The 17,629-nt window shown below is 36.5% G+C and overlaps 1 protein-coding gene across 4 annotated transcripts in view; it reads left to right on the top strand.

Annotated features, from left to right (window-relative positions):
• The window catches only part of ntng1a (netrin g1a), a 97,615-nt gene that overhangs the window by 43,403 nt on the left and 36,583 nt on the right, over positions 1 to 17,629 (top strand). For all 4 annotated transcript variants that reach the window (XM_058766031.1, XM_058766032.1, XM_058766033.1 and 1 more), the window contains exon 3: positions 4,128 to 4,771. In XM_058766031.1, coding sequence (XP_058622014.1) covers positions 4,128 to 4,771 — 644 coding nt within the window. The remainder of the gene's footprint in view (positions 1 to 4,127; positions 4,772 to 17,629) is intronic.

The following is a 17,629-nucleotide window of genomic DNA, read 5'->3' as shown; positions in this document are numbered from 1 at the left end:
AAAAATACTGATCCTATAATAATGCAACAGTGATGTTTTTACTTCGTATGGCTTCGAAAACATGCAGACAGTTTTAGGAATCACTTGATAATGTAGATGAAAATATAGCACAAATCTGCCATAAACATTAATGGCATAAGTATTATAATGAGAACTTTATAGAATGTGAAATCTATAGTAAATCCTGTCCTTGCCCGTGTTTCAGCGCACTGTTTAAAGCGCATCACGGCAGGAGCACTCTTTCTCTCTCTCTCTCTCTCTCTCTCTCTCTCTCTCATGCTATAGTGCGTAACTTAAAGTTCACTGGCATATGCATCCTTTTGTGTAGATACAAGTTGTAATGTTACGTTTATGTTATGTATCTAAGTTATCTGATTAATATCATAGGAAGCATCATAGAACGGGTTTCAGTTTATTGGCATAAAGTCATATTCACCTTCACCTAGGCAGCTATTCTTTTTTAGATGCTTCTCTTTTAATAACATTGCTGCATCATAATCAACATCTAATCATGTGTTTATGTTTTCATGTCATATTTTTTTTTTTAACATTCATTTTCATAACAGCCTTCAGATATTTTCATTATCTCCATTACGGCCATGCCCCACCCCCTGCACACGCCCCGCCCCGATTACTCGAGTAATCGTTTTTTAAACCTATCGATGATCGAAATAAGAAATTGCCAAAAATGCCTAGTCCATGTATTCTGGGTGTCTTGATCAGTTTAGGATTAATATAAACATATTTAGTAATTACTGATCTTTGTTAATGTGGCAGCTATGTCAGTTTTTCTAATGTGAGTCAATGTGAGTTAATCTTTACTTAAAGCTCTCAGTGGCATGAAAAAACTGGAAACTTTGCTTTTCAAGGGCTGCATTTAAAGGTGATGTCTCTCTCCGATAAATGGGAGGTTTGCAGTGACTGGATCTAATTAATCTTTATAAGGCATTACTGTGCAGACTATTTTCTCACATCAGCCTTTACTTTTGCAGCTGCAACACTACAGATTACTGCCCTGTGGATGAAAAAAAAACAAACAAAAAAAACTACCAAGCTTGTGAGAAAGCATAGGTCTATGTGTGTGTGTTGGTGAAAGAAAATCAGATTGTGGACCTTAAATATAATGATCTGTGGAGATACTGTAATGTTTGAAAGCTTAGGCTGATTCTTTATAATTACTATGAAGTCTGTCTCTCTCTCTGACTATGTCACTATTATTATCTATTATAATTATTCTCATAACCAGCCTTGGTGTCTTATCATATTAACAGTGTATTTTTTTGTCATTCACAATCTTCTGTTTTCATAAAAGTGTGCTAGGTAGCCAAAAAAAAAAATAATAATAATTTGATCCAGAATCTTGCAGCAAATATGTTCTGATGTCTAATTGTCACTTGTCCCAATATTCTAAATACGGCATCAATGAAAGTCTATGCTATTTGTTTTCCTATTTTAATGTCTGCCAGGAGGAAAATTAATTGCACACCTCTCTTCAACAAGCGGTGCAATAGGAGTTATCATTCATGTTCAAAACACAAACATAATTTTTTAGCTTGATTCTTTGGGGAAGGGGTTTGTTTAAATCACCTAATCACACACTCCAAGTATAAGCAATAGTTATATTGATGCTTGATAGCTAAATATAGAGTGCTATAGACACCAATTAGTTCTTCTCTTCATAGGAGGGCTAGTGCCTGAAGCACACGCTGAGATAGAACAGCATGAATGAACAGCTCTGCCCTCCTGACTGGATGGTCTAGTGAGAGGCATGTGGACTCACTGGTGGGTCTGATCATTCTCCAGGCTTATGTGCACGGCTGTAGAGGACTGGCTGGAGAGCATATTAATGCCACTTTGTCAGAATTAAGAGGTTAAATGGTTGTCTGGGCTTCGTTGTCACATTGCCTTAGAGGACAAGGCAAGAGGAAAAGCCTATTAACAGAAGCACTCCTTTTTTTCCCCTGTGTACCTCTCTGCCACTATGTCGCTCATTTTCTTCTCCGCAGTCCCTTTCTCCACCTATCCTTTATCACTATGCTCTTCCCCAGCGTCCAGGCCTGTGGATTCCCGCAGAGACAGACATCTCCCACTTAATCAGCTGCTGTGTTTCTTGTTCAGATAAATTGGAGCTTGTTCCTCTTGAGAGGTATTTCCTGGAGGACGCCAACGCCACCCAACAGTATAACAGCCCCACGAGCCCCTGCTTAGTGTACACCAGCATGTGGCGCAGCAGAACATACCAGTACACCGATTAGTTTGCGAGGATGCTGCAGTGTGAGGAAGGACAGTGACATTAGGGCATACTGTCTTCACGCAAACCAGCAGCACTCTTGTTTCAATGCCTCTTTCTGAATTGCAGATCCATGGTATATTTTCACCTGCCAGCAGTGGCTGACAAAAGTGCACCTTTGGGTGTCCTTACCTCAAGGTGCAGAACAAGGTAGCCTTTATGCAAAAGAATGACTTGAGGAGAGTGTATTATTCACATTTTGTCAGTCTGACCTTCATATTTTTCTCTTTTTAATGAGCATTTTAACATGAATCCCTGTCCATTTTTACCTCTTTAGAGGCTCCATTTTCTTGTTCTTTATTATCATGGATTGCTGGAACTTAAAACGGGGAATAATCTTCACATAAATTATGTGCAAAACAAGACTGGTTTTACTGGTTGTCTGCATGAGGGATCTTGACTTTAAATGGCTCTATAAAAGATCTATGAGTCTTTGGGTGTTTAATGGCCAGTCCTTATCTGGATTTAGCCAACAGCTGGAGAATAGTTTCAACCACTGCTTCGTATTCATAATATCGCTCATGTACCACCAAGGCCAGTGCCTTTGAAACATAAATTGTCTTCGTGTCATTAGCCTGTACCAGCCTATACCCAGTGGTTGAACTGTAAAATAATTTCTGGGGGGATGGTGTGGTGGTGGTGGTGGTGGTGGTCCTGTGGCTAATTTTACACAATGATTACAAAATTAGTCTCGTTTTTAAAAAGGTTTCTATTTATTGAAAAATTAGCCTTATTAAATTAACTATTATTTATTTATTTATTTTCCTTTTCTTTGGCCTGAAATAGAGGAATTTTGGTCAATATTGATAATTAAACAATATTTTTCTGAATGTGTTTTTGTGCTGGCACATTGGCTGATTGAGGTCCGTCATGGATAAATAAATATGACAATAAAACCGCCAGTAGGTGGCAGCAAGTCCCTGTTTTAATAAATGACTTACTGAATCATTCATATCAAACGATTCGTTCAAACGGCTGATTCAATAGAAACGAAACAAGTGAGACCATCCCTGCGTACCAGTGTGCATACTATCGACCCTATCTGCCCTAAATAGTATTGAAAATTACCAATATCACATAGAATTTAGGAAGGTTATTATTCACATTGGGACACAGGCCATGGACCATTGAATCACTGGCTCACTAGATTCATTCAAAATTGTCTATTAGTGTTGTTGTATAAAACTAATAGCACATTTGTGCTTACTGCCTCGCGCACATGTGCTGATATACAGAAAAGTACACTGCTTGTGCAATGAATATAAAACATAAAAACTCATACATGGGTATTTTTTGTTTCATTGCTGGAATTGTAAGGGCATTCTAACTGTATTCTAATGGGCTTCATCGCACAGTGAATGCTTTAGGACTCAATACGTGTTTTTTTATTCTTTTTTCTCAAAGTTGGATAATGTCAGCTCTCCTATCGTCTCTCATACCTTCTGTTGTCTTCTTTTTAAAAAACTTAAAAAGTTGCGCTTGAACCATTTTGCGAGAAAAATTATGAAATTGCTTCCGCTTGTGCACAGCTTGTTACAGTACCAAGTTCTGATTGGCCAATCGCCGTTATTTAGTTTGTAAATGATCATAAGTAGAGAATTTTAAAATTCCATGTGCATGATAAATTTTAAGTAATACACAAAATTAATAATCCAAAGGGTAAGGGGGGATGATGGTTTTACAGAGGGGATGCTTTTTGTAATTTTTTTTCGACCAAAGGGATGCCATCCCCCCTCAATTCGAGCCCTGCCTATACCCCATATGTGCACACAATAAAAAGCACTTTAATTTGGATTCTCATTTAACTGTTGTTTTCTTTATTTGCTTTATCTTGTAGGAAAACCCCTATATGTGCAACAACGAGTGTGACGCAGCCACAGACGAGCTGGCCCACCCCCCTGAGCTCATGTTTGACTTTGAGGGCCGCAACCCCACCACTTTCTGGCAGTCCACCTCCTGGAAGAAGTACCCTAAACCTCTGGCAGTCAACATAACCCTGTCATGGAACAAGACCATTGAGCTGACCGACGACATTGTCATCACTTTTGAGTCGGGTCGGCCGGAGCAGATGGTTCTGGAGAAGTCTCTGGACTATGGACGTAGTTGGCAGCCTTACCAGTTCTATGCTACCGACTGCCTTGATGCTTTCACTATGGAGCCCAAAACGGTGAGGGACATTACCCAGCACACGTTGCTGGACATTATCTGCACCGAGGAATATTCCAGAGGTTACGTGTGGAAGAACGACAAGACTGTACGCTTCGAAATCAAAGACCGCTTCGCACTGTTCGCTGGCCCCAAGCTGCACAATATGGCCTCGCTGTATGGACAACTGGACACCACCAAGAACCTGAGAGACTTTTTCACCATTACTGACCTGCGCATACGTCTGCTCAGGCCTGCCACAGGCGCCACTATGGTGGATGAGAACAACCTTTCCAGATACTTCTACGCCATCTCTGACATTAAAGTACATGGCAGGTAAGACATTTAACTTTTGTTTGGGGTTTGTTGCCTTTGGCTCTTTTCTTTTTTTCGTTTTCTTAACAAACCATTTCTCATTCTGTAGTTCTTTGCATTGGGAGGCAGGGTAGGTGTACTTCACTTTATATTTTTAGGGGAATGTTTTATGCATAGGCTTGATTTATTTAAACAGCTAGACAGAACTACAGTGTATTGGTCTTACAATTATTTAAAAAAATACATAAAAAAGATCTAGGGGAAACATTTAGTCTAAGTGCAACTTTGAGAATCAAGCAACTATCAAAAACTACTGTTCTCATTAACTCTTTAATTTCAGTGTGTGTGTGTGTGTGTGTGTGTGTGTGTGTGTGTGTCTGTGTTTTGTTTTGTTTTTATTTGTTTGTTTGTTTTCCAGAATGAGAACATTATTGAAATTAGAAAGCTTTTTTTAGGTTGTTCTTCATGTTTTACTAAACTCCTGCATAGTCAGGATTTTTTGCAGTGTTCTGAAATTTACTTTCTAATTTGACACCCTGTGATCAATCTCAGGACTGTGAAATTCACTGTTCTGACACCCAGGCTATAAACAGGAGTTCATTCTCTAATTATACACGTATCAGGGGCCATACCCGCCTCCATCTCATCTCACATTTACATGTTCATTTCTTTTCGTCTTAACAAGGAGACAAGATTAAGTTCAGCATCCGTCCCAGCCTGGTCATCACATTAGTGTCTGAGGTCAACAATAAAGATGCTAATTCATTAAATTCTAATGAATTAAGTATTTTAAGTATTTAATGTAGGTTTAATTCTGTCATTTTAATACACCATAATAATAATGTATTTTTGTTTTGTTTTATTTTATTTAATACAATTAATACAATAACAAAAAAAATTATTTAATTTTTTAATAGTATACATAATACAGCATAGTTTGCAAAATATTAGGAAATAGTTAGCAATCGCATTGTTTTATTATAGAGGAATTAGACTGCGGAAAGTAGGAAAGTCTAATCTACAGCAAACTTCACATCAGAGTGTACAATGCTGTGTGTTGAATGTGTGAATGTTTCTAAACCTGTTAGTGGATGAAGATGACAGTTGATCACAGAAGGCTGTAAATTTTAAACCTCCCTCAAGGCTGTGTTCTCATTAATGGTGCACAGTGATGATCGGTGAGTGTCATCTCTGACGGATATTTAGGAGAGGAGTGACTTGTCGTCTTGTTTCTAAAAAGGTAATCCAGAGTTCAGCAGCATCCTCGTTGTTGTGGGTTTTTCTCTGAGCCTCCCTGTCATGGAGAATCATGATTCATCTCCCTCCACATACTCACAGGAAGCACACGCTCCTTTATCCCCTGAAATGTGTTTCTGCCTCACGGTGCGTAAGCCACTAGAGTCTGGCAGGAGGCAGATGACCCCAAGCACAGGAATTCCTGATCTTAGAAGAGATTCAGTCTATATCGGTATGAAACAAAGGAGCCGAGATGCAGCCCTAGAACGGAGAGCTAAGTAGGTCAGCAAAATGAAAGAAAAGAGAGGAAAAGGTACACTTTAGTCCAGTGTCACACACTAATGTTTGTTGTGTTAAGATGCCATATTTATTAATAATTATTTAATATCATATTTTGTTACGAGGGTCATGTATGTTTTGGAAGAGTAGATTAATATCTGATATTATAAATACATTGGAGTGGTGTCTTGTTTGTGTGAGAAACAGTTTAAAAATTAAATTAGGTTTCCTTCATCTGAAGTGGCTTTGTAAAGTCGCTGTAAAACGTATTATATTATATCTTATATCTATTATATTCTATCTATATATTCATAAATATAAAGCAGTAACAGTATTTTAGTATAATTATATGAATTATATTTATTTTTCCATTTTCAGTTACATTTTTGTCACTCAGTTAAATTTATTTCTGGTTCATCCATCACACTGGAAATGGAAGCTGAAGTCAGGCATTGCATGTTGAGATACATTATTCCATGTAGTAAGCATTTTAGCAAATGTAGTAGGTCACAAAATTTGCATATTGTGCACTGTATGTATGTATATATATATATATATATATATATATATATATATATATATATATATATATATTAGACACTGCAGCAATTGTGATAGTCTCTTTCTCTCCCTCTCAGTCTGAAAACTACGCCCAACACTTCTTTCTCCCTGTCCTTCCATGTCTTTCTTTTTCTTTCTTTCTTTTACTTCATCCCTCATTCCCCCCTCCATCTGTGTTTGATCAATAGAGTGTAATTAAAGGAGGGATGAAGCAGGCTCCTAGAGGAACAGCTTGAGTCTGACTCTGTCTCCTCTGACACACTGCTGGCCCTCACTCATTCTGATGTATAATGTATGCATTATACATCAGCCCTCACTCTCAACCATAGTCTCTGCAGGAGAACCGAAAACTCCTACTGTTCCTGGTTAGCTTGCATTGAAGATAAAGAGGGGTGTAAATGTCTCACTCAACAGCCATGTCTAAAAGACAATCTTTTAATTTGTGAATCACAACTGTCATGCTGTCTTTTTAGATTGATGCATCGTTGTGTGCTACATTATAAACAGTCAGGACAGAAATTGAATTTGCAATTCTTACAGATCAGCATTAACTGTGTTTTAGTAGTTTGCGGTTGGATGGTTAATTCACTCGTGAGTACATTGACATTTCTTTATTAACTAAAAGAAAGTATGTATATATTAAAAATGATAAAATATATATATTTTTAATTTTTTAAATATATATTTACCCCCCCCCTCTCCCTCCCTCACTCTCTCTCTCTCTCTCTCTCTCTCTATTAGTGCTGTCAAACTTAACACGTTAATAACGCATATTGTTTGTACATATATATACATACAGGGGTGCACAGAAGTTTTTCAGCCTGGTTCTCATATGAGAACCTGGAGATTTGGTTTGGTCTTCACACGGGCCATGGCATGTAGTGTGACCCATAAAATATAACTATTAAAAAATGTATTAATAATAGTGATAATAATATTATTGCACTTTTTGTTTTTTTAAATAAAATAACTAACTAAAAATAATAAACTAAATAATCAAGTGTGATAATACTATTTTTTTAAAAGGGAGTATTACATACAAATGCAATTATTTTATAGTAAACCTAAAAATAAAATGCTAATATTTTTATTATTATTATTTTTATTATAGGCCTTTATCACACTTCCGCATTCAAAAAGCGGAAGATTCAAATAGTAGAGTAAAAGAACTTCCGCTGCAGCCTCTATCAATGGCTGTGCCCATAGCACGGCATTGTTGTGGATTATTTATGTAGAATTCAGCACATATACGTCTTCTAAAGACACCAATCTCAATCACGATTGAATATCATTTACTGTGAACAAGAACTGGAGGTTAATCACAATAAATATAATGCAAAAATAAACAATATAATATTAAAATTAAAATTATATAAGTCTGAGTATTCCTCTGGCAGTAACTTGAGCTGCGTGCTCTTCAGTAATCTGACAGTCGCGTCCATAGACATAATATACGTATATTATGTCTGTGGTCGTGTCGCTCAGATAGGCTAATGTTACACATTAAAATGAAGGATGACATGATACATGGTATGGAATCGGTATAAATACGCAGTTTTAACATTGTCGTTTATTTCGTCAATGATCAACTGAACTAAATTATTAAATTTTCTTCACAAAACTGGCGTCTGTCCATTGACAATAAAGCAGGCGGAAATTCCTTTACGCTACTAATCGGAGCCGGATGTGACGACACGTGGACTGTGATAAAGGCCTATTATAATTATTTTTATTTTAATTTTCATCATTTTCAAACGTAAAATCAGCAAGCTTTTATTTTGGCGGGTTGCCGGTAAGTAAGTGTTATGCGCTTTCGGGTTTAGCGGTGCTGATGGAAGAGCGTCAGTGAATGAAATGTCACAGTTTTGCTTTGAAAACGGCAGCAGGTCAGGTAGCCTAGATTATGCTTTCAGTTTGGATAGAAATCTTATACAGTATTTACACAGCGCATTTTTAATTTTGGTTGCGCATGCGGACCTGCGGACCATTTATGTGCACCCCTGTATATATATATACACACATACGCGTTAGCGCAAGTTCATTTTAACGGCACTAATTTTATTAACGCGCGATTAACACAGCGCACATTTTCTGTTTGACCCGTGGCCTAACCCGTTGTGGGAGAAATGGAGATGCACAGTGTTGCCAACTAAACACAGATATTATGTTGCTTCTCTAATTTTACACGAAATATACACAGCTATGAAAGTGACGTGACATGTGGCTCTGCATTTAACCCATCCTAAGTGGACACACACAGCAGTGAACACACACCCAGAGCAGTGGGCAGCCATTTTTGCTGCAGCACCCAGGGAGCATTTGGGGGTTCAAGGGCACCTCAGTCGTGGTATTGAAGGTGAAAGAGAGCGCTGTACATTCACTCCCCCCACCTACAAGTCCTGCTGGACCTGAGGCTCGAACTCACAACCTTTGGGTTACAAGTCCAACTCTCTAACCATAGGCCACGACTTCCCTATTGTCATTATCTTATGTGTATTTGATTTTATCAGACGACAGCTCGATTATCTGGATTTTTGTGCAGATTAACATCTTGGAAGGGAGAGCTGCTTATGTAGCCTAGTCTTAATGGGTCGCGTTTCAGTCACTATTTCATATTCATTTCATTGTCTGACAACAGAAACAGTAAAATATATCAATGAAAACAGTTTTATTGAGAATTTAGCTGCATCAAAATGCAGTATGTGGGCACAGAGAGGCAAGCAAATCTAATAATAAATGTACATTTTGCATTTTCAGAAGAAGTGAGCTGCCCTGTCGTGCAAAAATGTAAACAGGTTTGTGTAGGTAAATTGCTCGGTGCAAAGAAAGAGAAGTAATGGGAACCTGGAATTTCTTTTTTCATGTGTCTAATAGACATGAACAAGTTATTTGAAAAACATCTATGACCTTTGAAACATGTCTACTCTTCATGCTCTATGTTGACTATGATTTCAATAATAATAAACATACATTTGCATAAAGCATCCATATTTGTCCATGCCCATGTTGAATAGAGTATTAAAAACTTGAAAAGTATTCATTTAAGGTTAATTTAGAACAACTAAAAATGTGCGATTAAGTTGTGATTAATAACGAGTTAAGTCATGACAATCATGCGATTAATCGCAATTTTAAAAAAAATATCGATTGACAGCCCTAATATATATATATATATATATATATATATATATATATATATATATATATCAAATTAAAGGTTAAACATTTCAATCAACATATATTATAAAATGTATTAAAGTAAAAAAAACATATCACAAAGAAAGGTTTCTTGATATGATCAATTGTAAATGTATCTGTTTACACAAGAAAATAGAGTCGCTACTTCATTTCAAATGCTTTTCTGTTATCTGTGCAAAACCGTTGCATCTTTGGTTAGGCCCGGATACAGTTGTCTCCCTCGGGGATCGATGATATGGTGATTGATCGTTTAATTGCGGTCCTCCTTGGCTGCTCGGACAGGCAGTCGTTCGCCGAGAAGTCAATGTGTTTTACTCTTTTTTTTTTTTTTTTTTTTCTGGGATGCTTGGGCCGTGCTGAGGCCAGGAACCGGAGGACAGATAATCTATTTGTGCTAATTTCGAGATTCACCCCACACCCCCACTCCTTCCTGAATAAGTCATTCCGCTCTGTATCTTCCTCTTGCCATCTCATGTGCTGTGCTAGGCAGTTCAGCTCTTCCACATCAGCACATTTCATTGGTCCGGTCATCTGATGTTTCAGCAGTCTTCTGTTCCACATGCTCTTTCACCACAAAACTTAATCTAATCATGTTATAACCTCCCGGTCTCAGATGATTGCAATCCGATTTGCATTTCTCTGATTTTATTTAAAGCGTTTGATTTTGTGCTATTGTTACAGAAATGGAAGAATTCCAGTGCAACTTTTTATATCGGTTGATATGGACACCGATTTAGATATATTCCATTTGACCTCTTTACACCATTGACACATCAGGAAGCTGCTGCCCAGGCAATTAATCTGAGACTGTGTGTGTGTGTGTGTGTGTGTGTTTCTACTGTGAGAAACAGAATCGGAGCACAAGAGATCCAAATGATGAAGTGTAATTACACACCCAATTGATTCTGGCACCTCATTCATCATCCAGTCATCATGTTATTCACAAACGCCGTTTCCAAGCGTCAACTGAGCTAAGAAAACAATTTAATGTGTAAAAATACACACTTAACCCTGCAGATACATAGCTGTTGTCACTACATCCCTTGAGCCAACTCAAGAAATGTCCAGCTTATTTTCTCAGTCTCCCAGAATTCACATTCATCTCTCTCACTGCTTTCTTCTGCTCCCTCTCACTCATAAGAGTGCATTAGCTGACTTCTCCTTTCACCGATTTGGGAATTAAACGAAATGCAGGTGAAGGATTAATTCCCGCAATTCCTCAGAGTTACTCTGCTCTCCCCATGATTGATGAGCGCATTTAGTCGTTCAGTTCTTTGCATCTGCTTATCCCTGTCCACATCTGCCTAAATGCTGACCTTGATTTTGAAGACCACTGCCACTTTTCAGAGCTCCTCATACATGTTTTCTAAAGAGTTTTCATGTAGATGCTTGTTAGAACCATTTTAAGAATATAAAACATTTATAAAAAGAAAAGTATTGAAACAATAAAAACAATAACAGTAATAAAATAAAGTAAATAATTTGTTTGCTTTTTTTGTTCTTGCAAAAACCTAATAGTATCTTTTTGTGACTCATCTTCTCTGTTGTTCTTAATCAGGCAGTTGTAGTTCTCAGAATGAATGAACAACAGACAGGTAGCATCACTCAAGGTAATTGAAGGTGACACCTGGCTTGTCACCATTTACCATTAGACCTGCAGAAGCTCGTTTAAAGCATCTTAACAAGTCACAAAACAGAAACAATGACACTCCTGCAGTAGAGAAAATCTCTGTTAATCTATTTGTTTTGCTTTCGCATCTCCTCTCCCTGTCTCTGCCCGACCTGTGCACCCTCTTTAACTTATTTACGGATAACAGATCTGCTTGTTGGTGTTTCACAGCCTGTGGTTTTCACCAGCTTTCATACAAAGAGCTTCACATATTGCCCAGCATTTCCTGTCTGAGCACATGGGGCTCACTGTTCTGTCTCTCTCCACCATTGCCTCGCCATAATAAGATACCCACTGCTTTGAGAGTTCCCCAAGCAGAGCACCTGCAGTCCGTAGAGGTAGAAAAAATGAGGAGTAGAAGGAAGGAGAGCAGAGGAGAAGGGTTGTGCGGCAAAACAGAAGCAGAAAGCGCCGTATCTGGGTAGCCCAGCTGCCAGGTCCCAGATGTGTGTGTGTGTGTGTGTGTGTCGTGCTGGGCTGATGCGTGACTGCCATGCTTGGTCAGAATTGAAAGGGGGAGGGCTAATCTATCTCTGTTCCATGCGAATCATTCTGCAGTTCACATGTTTAATTAGCTCCTATAAAAAATACAAAAAAAATGCTGGCGTGCTCTTTGTTTATCAGGCCAATTGATTTTATGAATTATAAAGGAGCAATTTATGATGGCAAACTAAACGCAGTCAACATCCCTGAGGAAACGTCCATCAAATATCACCATTTCGTGGTGATATTTAAGAACTTAAGAGAGCGGGCATCTATCATCTGGTTATTTTGGCATTCATTTGTTGAATGCATATTAGGTTTGTCATAATAAAAAAAAAAATTGTAGTTGATACCTATAGCAGAGAAATTGATCTTAATATTAATTTGAATTAATAGCAACCTAATATTTAACCTATGTTAACCTTAATATTTAATATGTTTTATTTTTATACTTTAGATGACAAAGTTATTTTCACAAATAAATAAATATTTAATAAAAATACAATTAAAAAGGAAATAAACACTGTAATCAACAGGGCACTCAGTATTCTGGGAAGTTTGTGTGCATTGGGAATCATATTTTTTAAAATAAAGCCAAGGTAACACTCATTTTTAGGGATGTAACGATTACTGGTTTGATGATAAATCATGATTAAATTCCCCACGGTTAGAATTTACATTTCATATTTGAATTATCATTAAAATCGTATTAGATTACCGCGATTTGAACAACTCACAATAAATAAATACTGTCCAGCATAAAGCACAGTTTTAAGCAACAGTCTCACGTGCGCACAGCAGCAGAGTAGTTTTGTTCTGAGTAAAAATAGGGCGGAAAAGCTGAGAGGTATTAAAAGAGTGCTAAGGGAATTATATAAAATAATATATTAATTAATTAATTATATGAATGTACCTCTGAAGGTTCTGACTGTCTTCAGATACGATTCGATGGCATTTTGTTTTCATCTTCACTTCATGTAATAGCCTACCTAATGGCAGTGTTCTTAATCGCAATACTGCTTTGTCCATGGAGTTCACGGGAAACAGCTCTAATTCAGCTTTTCCATAAGCGCCACCTGCTTCTCAGAGAGTGGATTTACTGAGACTTATATTTACATTCAGCCTGTGTGCAGTTTCTGTCTGGCCAAAAATGGACTGAATTTGCATGCCCTGCTCTAAATTGTGACCGGTTAATGAAAAACAAGCTTATGTGGATTCTACACATTTAAACAATTCAGATAAGTTATCTAGAATTATTTATGGAGCAGATAAAACGCATATAATCATTTATTAATCAATTATCATTTTGACTTGATTTTGAGAAAGCAACGTTTATGCGTGGTTAGTGAAAAACTAAAATTTTGAAGTCACTGAAATAAGGCCATAAAAAACATACAGAAGATGAGCTGCATAATGAACCAGGTATGTGACTGAGAGGGAAGAGTTACAAGGAAGAATGTGAGGACAAAATACATTTATATATTTTTTGTTTGTAGTTTATTAAGAATATATTAACTATCACAACTCGTAACTTGAGATTCACTTGCGAGTGCAGTTAAACAGTTTATTAGGAACAATCAAAGCTGACTTTTTAGCATCATTACTCCAGTCACATGAGCCTTCAGAAATTATTCTAATATTCTGATTTGCTGCTCAAAAAACATTTATTATTATTATTATTATTAAAAGTTCAGAAGAACAGCATTGTTTGTAACACGATAAATGTCTTTATCATCACTTGTGTGCTAAATAAAAGTTTTAATTTCTATATATACTGACTCCAAGCTTTTTAATAGTAAAAATATTTCACAATATTGCTGCTTTAGCAAATACAACTTTATGTATTTTGGATTAAATAAGTGCAGGCTTGGTAAGCAGAAGAGAATTCTTTACAAAAACATTAAAAATCGTACTGTTCAAAAACATTTGACTGGTAAGTGTCATGTTGAAATATATAAATGTACATACCTGGCATTTTCATTGTGTTTATTGTTTATGTGCTCTGAAGGAAATAAAAAAAAAAATAAAAACATTTTTAAATTCTGGGAATGTTTCTCTGAAATATTTCTCTCAGCAGATCTTCTTCCAGAAACAAAAAGTAGCCGGGATGAACTTGTTCACGGGGAGGCGATGTGGGCGTTTACATTCGCACAAGCCTCACGTGGATGTTTGAATCTGAAAAGCGCGATCGGCGCGTGGGCGTGACCGCATTAGATATAATGAGTTGAGACGGGAAAACCGGACATTCTGTTGGTTTCATACGGATTACTTTAACAGAGAATATTTGTTTTGGATGTGACTTACTTCATTTAAAAGTAGACATTTCAAGTTTTCTATACATATATTTCTCATGTATTTGACGCGAGTATTCGCGGAGATTTGTTTGTTTGAAATTTGTTGTTTTATTTACATGTCTGTGAAGAGAGGTGACAGAGACAGAGCCGGCAGAGAACGCACCCTGTTTATTTTCTTTATTTTTTAAAAGCACATTGTTTTGTTGTTATTGTGACTATACACAAATAAAAGTAGACCCTTTGCAGTTTCAAACGATACCTTATTCTTATCTGTACGATTAAAACTCATGGAGTATTTTTAGTTCTTATCGCGATCATAAAGAAAATACGAGACAGCCCGCACCTGGGCTTCGACCCCAGGTGGTTAAGTTAACCATTTTCTTTATTTAAAGGCTGAAATGTGAGGTTTACCTTTTTATTAAACTTTTTCAAAGCTTTATTTGAACATTTACATTAGATATTTGAACATGTTATTAAACTGTTTTCAGTCAAATTGTCATTTAAATCCGAACATCATTGGTAACGTTATTGTTTTAGTGATTATAACGTCATTTTATTTGTTGTTTGTTGATTTTTAGATATAAAACTTAGTGAAGTGATTTACGTGTCGGTACTTTTTGAACATCTCCAGCACATTTTAACAATACCGTGATAATACTGATAACCGTGATAATTTTGGTCACTATAATTGTGATAGGAAATTGTCATACCGTTACATCCCTACTCATTTTACATACAGCACACAGAGAGAATGACATGAATATGACAGTGGGCGAACGCATAAAGCACAGCATAATTTGAAATCACGAGTTTAAAGTTTGTCGATCGCGCGTCTCCAGTGAAGCTGAACTCTCATTCAATTCGCATGGACCGACCGTCACGCAAAGAACACGCGATCATGCAGGAAACAAATGCACACTTCACACGATCTCACAACTGGATTCAACTAAGTTTGCAAGGCTTGTGAAATTAAATGTTCATTAGTCATTCAAAGATTTGTTTAAATGATATAAATGCATATTTGCTGAATGCTGATGGCAAACGGGAAAGTAGCCTATTATAATGTTTGCCTTTCTATTACTAATAATATAAAAGCAATTGTTATAATACTTTTTGCATACATTTTAATTCCTTTGTTTAACCGTTCTATCTGATTATTAGACAGACTTCTATCCGTATTAGACAGAAGTGTTAACGGCGACAGCTAACAAGAGGGAGTCAGGGAGAATGTGAGCACTGTGTGCTCAGGCGCTGTCGTTCTCAGCGCCTTCAAAATAAAAGTCCTGCCTTGAACGCATCAGCCAAACAAGATAAACTTATCGGCCAATGCCGATATTTGAAAAATGCCAAATATCAGCGGATATATCAGCCGACCACTAATAAATAAATATCTATCTATCTATCTATATATATATATATATATATATATATATATATATATTAGTGGTGTCAACGTTAACGCGTTAACGCATGCGATTAATCAAAAAAATTTAACGCGTTAATATTTTTTTAGCGCAGATTAATCGTTTGATAAGGTTTGACCCTAACTTCTTCCCGTCATCGCAGCGCGAAGGTTATCTATCATTGCCAGTGTTGCCAGGGTAACGGCACAAGTGGGCTATTTTGAAAATACAGTTGCGGGAAAAAATTACAGAGCTGTGGGTTGCGTTTTTTTGGGCTACTTTTTTAATGTACCGCGGCTGCTCAAAGTGTATATAGACAAATAAAAATTAAAATAGATCCTTTTAGTAATGTGTATTATACTTGAAATGTATATCTGGCAACTTAAGAATGGCGAGGCGGTTGTAACATCACAAACAACGTGAGTTTTAGCAGAGCATACATGTTAAGGCTTTTACACAACAGAAATAAACATGACAACAGCCACTATAGATTATATAAGATAATAAACACACGATTACGATAGATATGGTCTGTATGTGATTTTCTTGAGATTGAATGTGTACATCTGAAATGCTAATTTGTGCAGCGATATAAAAGGCTATAGCATATTTTAACGACAGTAAACGACCAAATTCCACATGTGATCGTAAAAGAAAGTTATTACAAACACTCGATGGTGGTTTGAAGTGAGTTCTGAGTAAAATTGTACTATTAATCTCATAAATTGTCTTTTGTAGCATGATGCTAATGTTAGCTCTAGTGCAGCTGCAGAACAGGTCCAATTTTCTTCATAATACATTTTGTCATACTACTTCACGTAAGGTCGCAAGAAAATGTTTTTTTTTTTTGTATTTATTTAGAAATACTTTTGATAATAGTTGGGTAAATGTATACTGGGATTGAAGCGATGTGGCTTGGTAAACGTTTTATTGCCGGTATAAAGGCTGATAATGGCTGAATAAAAACAAAAGAATAATGATAAAAGAATAATAAGGATTATGTCTCATACCTGACAGAAGTGTGAAAGGTTCTGTTTCCTTAAACTAGTTTCATGCATTTCTTTTTCAACACATTTACAGGTAAATCCTAGTATTTTAAATTTGTGATTAATCATGATTAATCATGATTAATCACAGCCCGTGACTGTGATTAACGCGATTAAATTTTTTAACCGATTGACAGCACTAATATATATTATTATTATTATTATTATTATTTTATTTATTTTTTTTTTTTTCAACATTTGACCGCCATATGTACTGTAACCTGAACTCTGTGAAACAAGCACAGGCAAATACTCGTGGATGTCAGAAGGAGCCATCTGTCAGTCACACAGTACATGGAGTCAGTACTGACACTCTATGTAGGCAGCAACTAAAGAAAATGTTTATTTCAAAGAAAAAAAAACTGTAATTATATTGAAATAATTTTATTTATACTTGTAAGCACTGAAGGACATGTTGATGACATTGATGATATTTATAATAAATATTTATCTTTATTTTTCATTGAGCATGTCAGTGAATTCTGGTGCCTGTTGTCTAGGTAAATAGCTTACTAGGTTTTGGAACTGAGCTGATGTAATTAAATGATATGAAAATGACATGTTGCTTTGAGCACTTTTGTATGTGTTTAATTGTAAAGTCTGTCAGTGTTGTGACTCGGGTGGTTTCTCCTTCACTTGTTTCACAGAAGGTGAAGTTTTGGTTGATGCATGAATAAACAAACGCATCCACCACTGATTTAAAATATGTA

The sequence above is a fragment of the Onychostoma macrolepis genome, chromosome 24 (assembly GCF_012432095.1).
Source record: "Onychostoma macrolepis isolate SWU-2019 chromosome 24, ASM1243209v1, whole genome shotgun sequence".
In the NCBI taxonomy this organism is placed as follows: Eukaryota; Metazoa; Chordata; class Actinopteri; order Cypriniformes; family Cyprinidae; genus Onychostoma; species Onychostoma macrolepis.
This window is presented reverse-complemented; position numbering and strand designations above follow the sequence as displayed.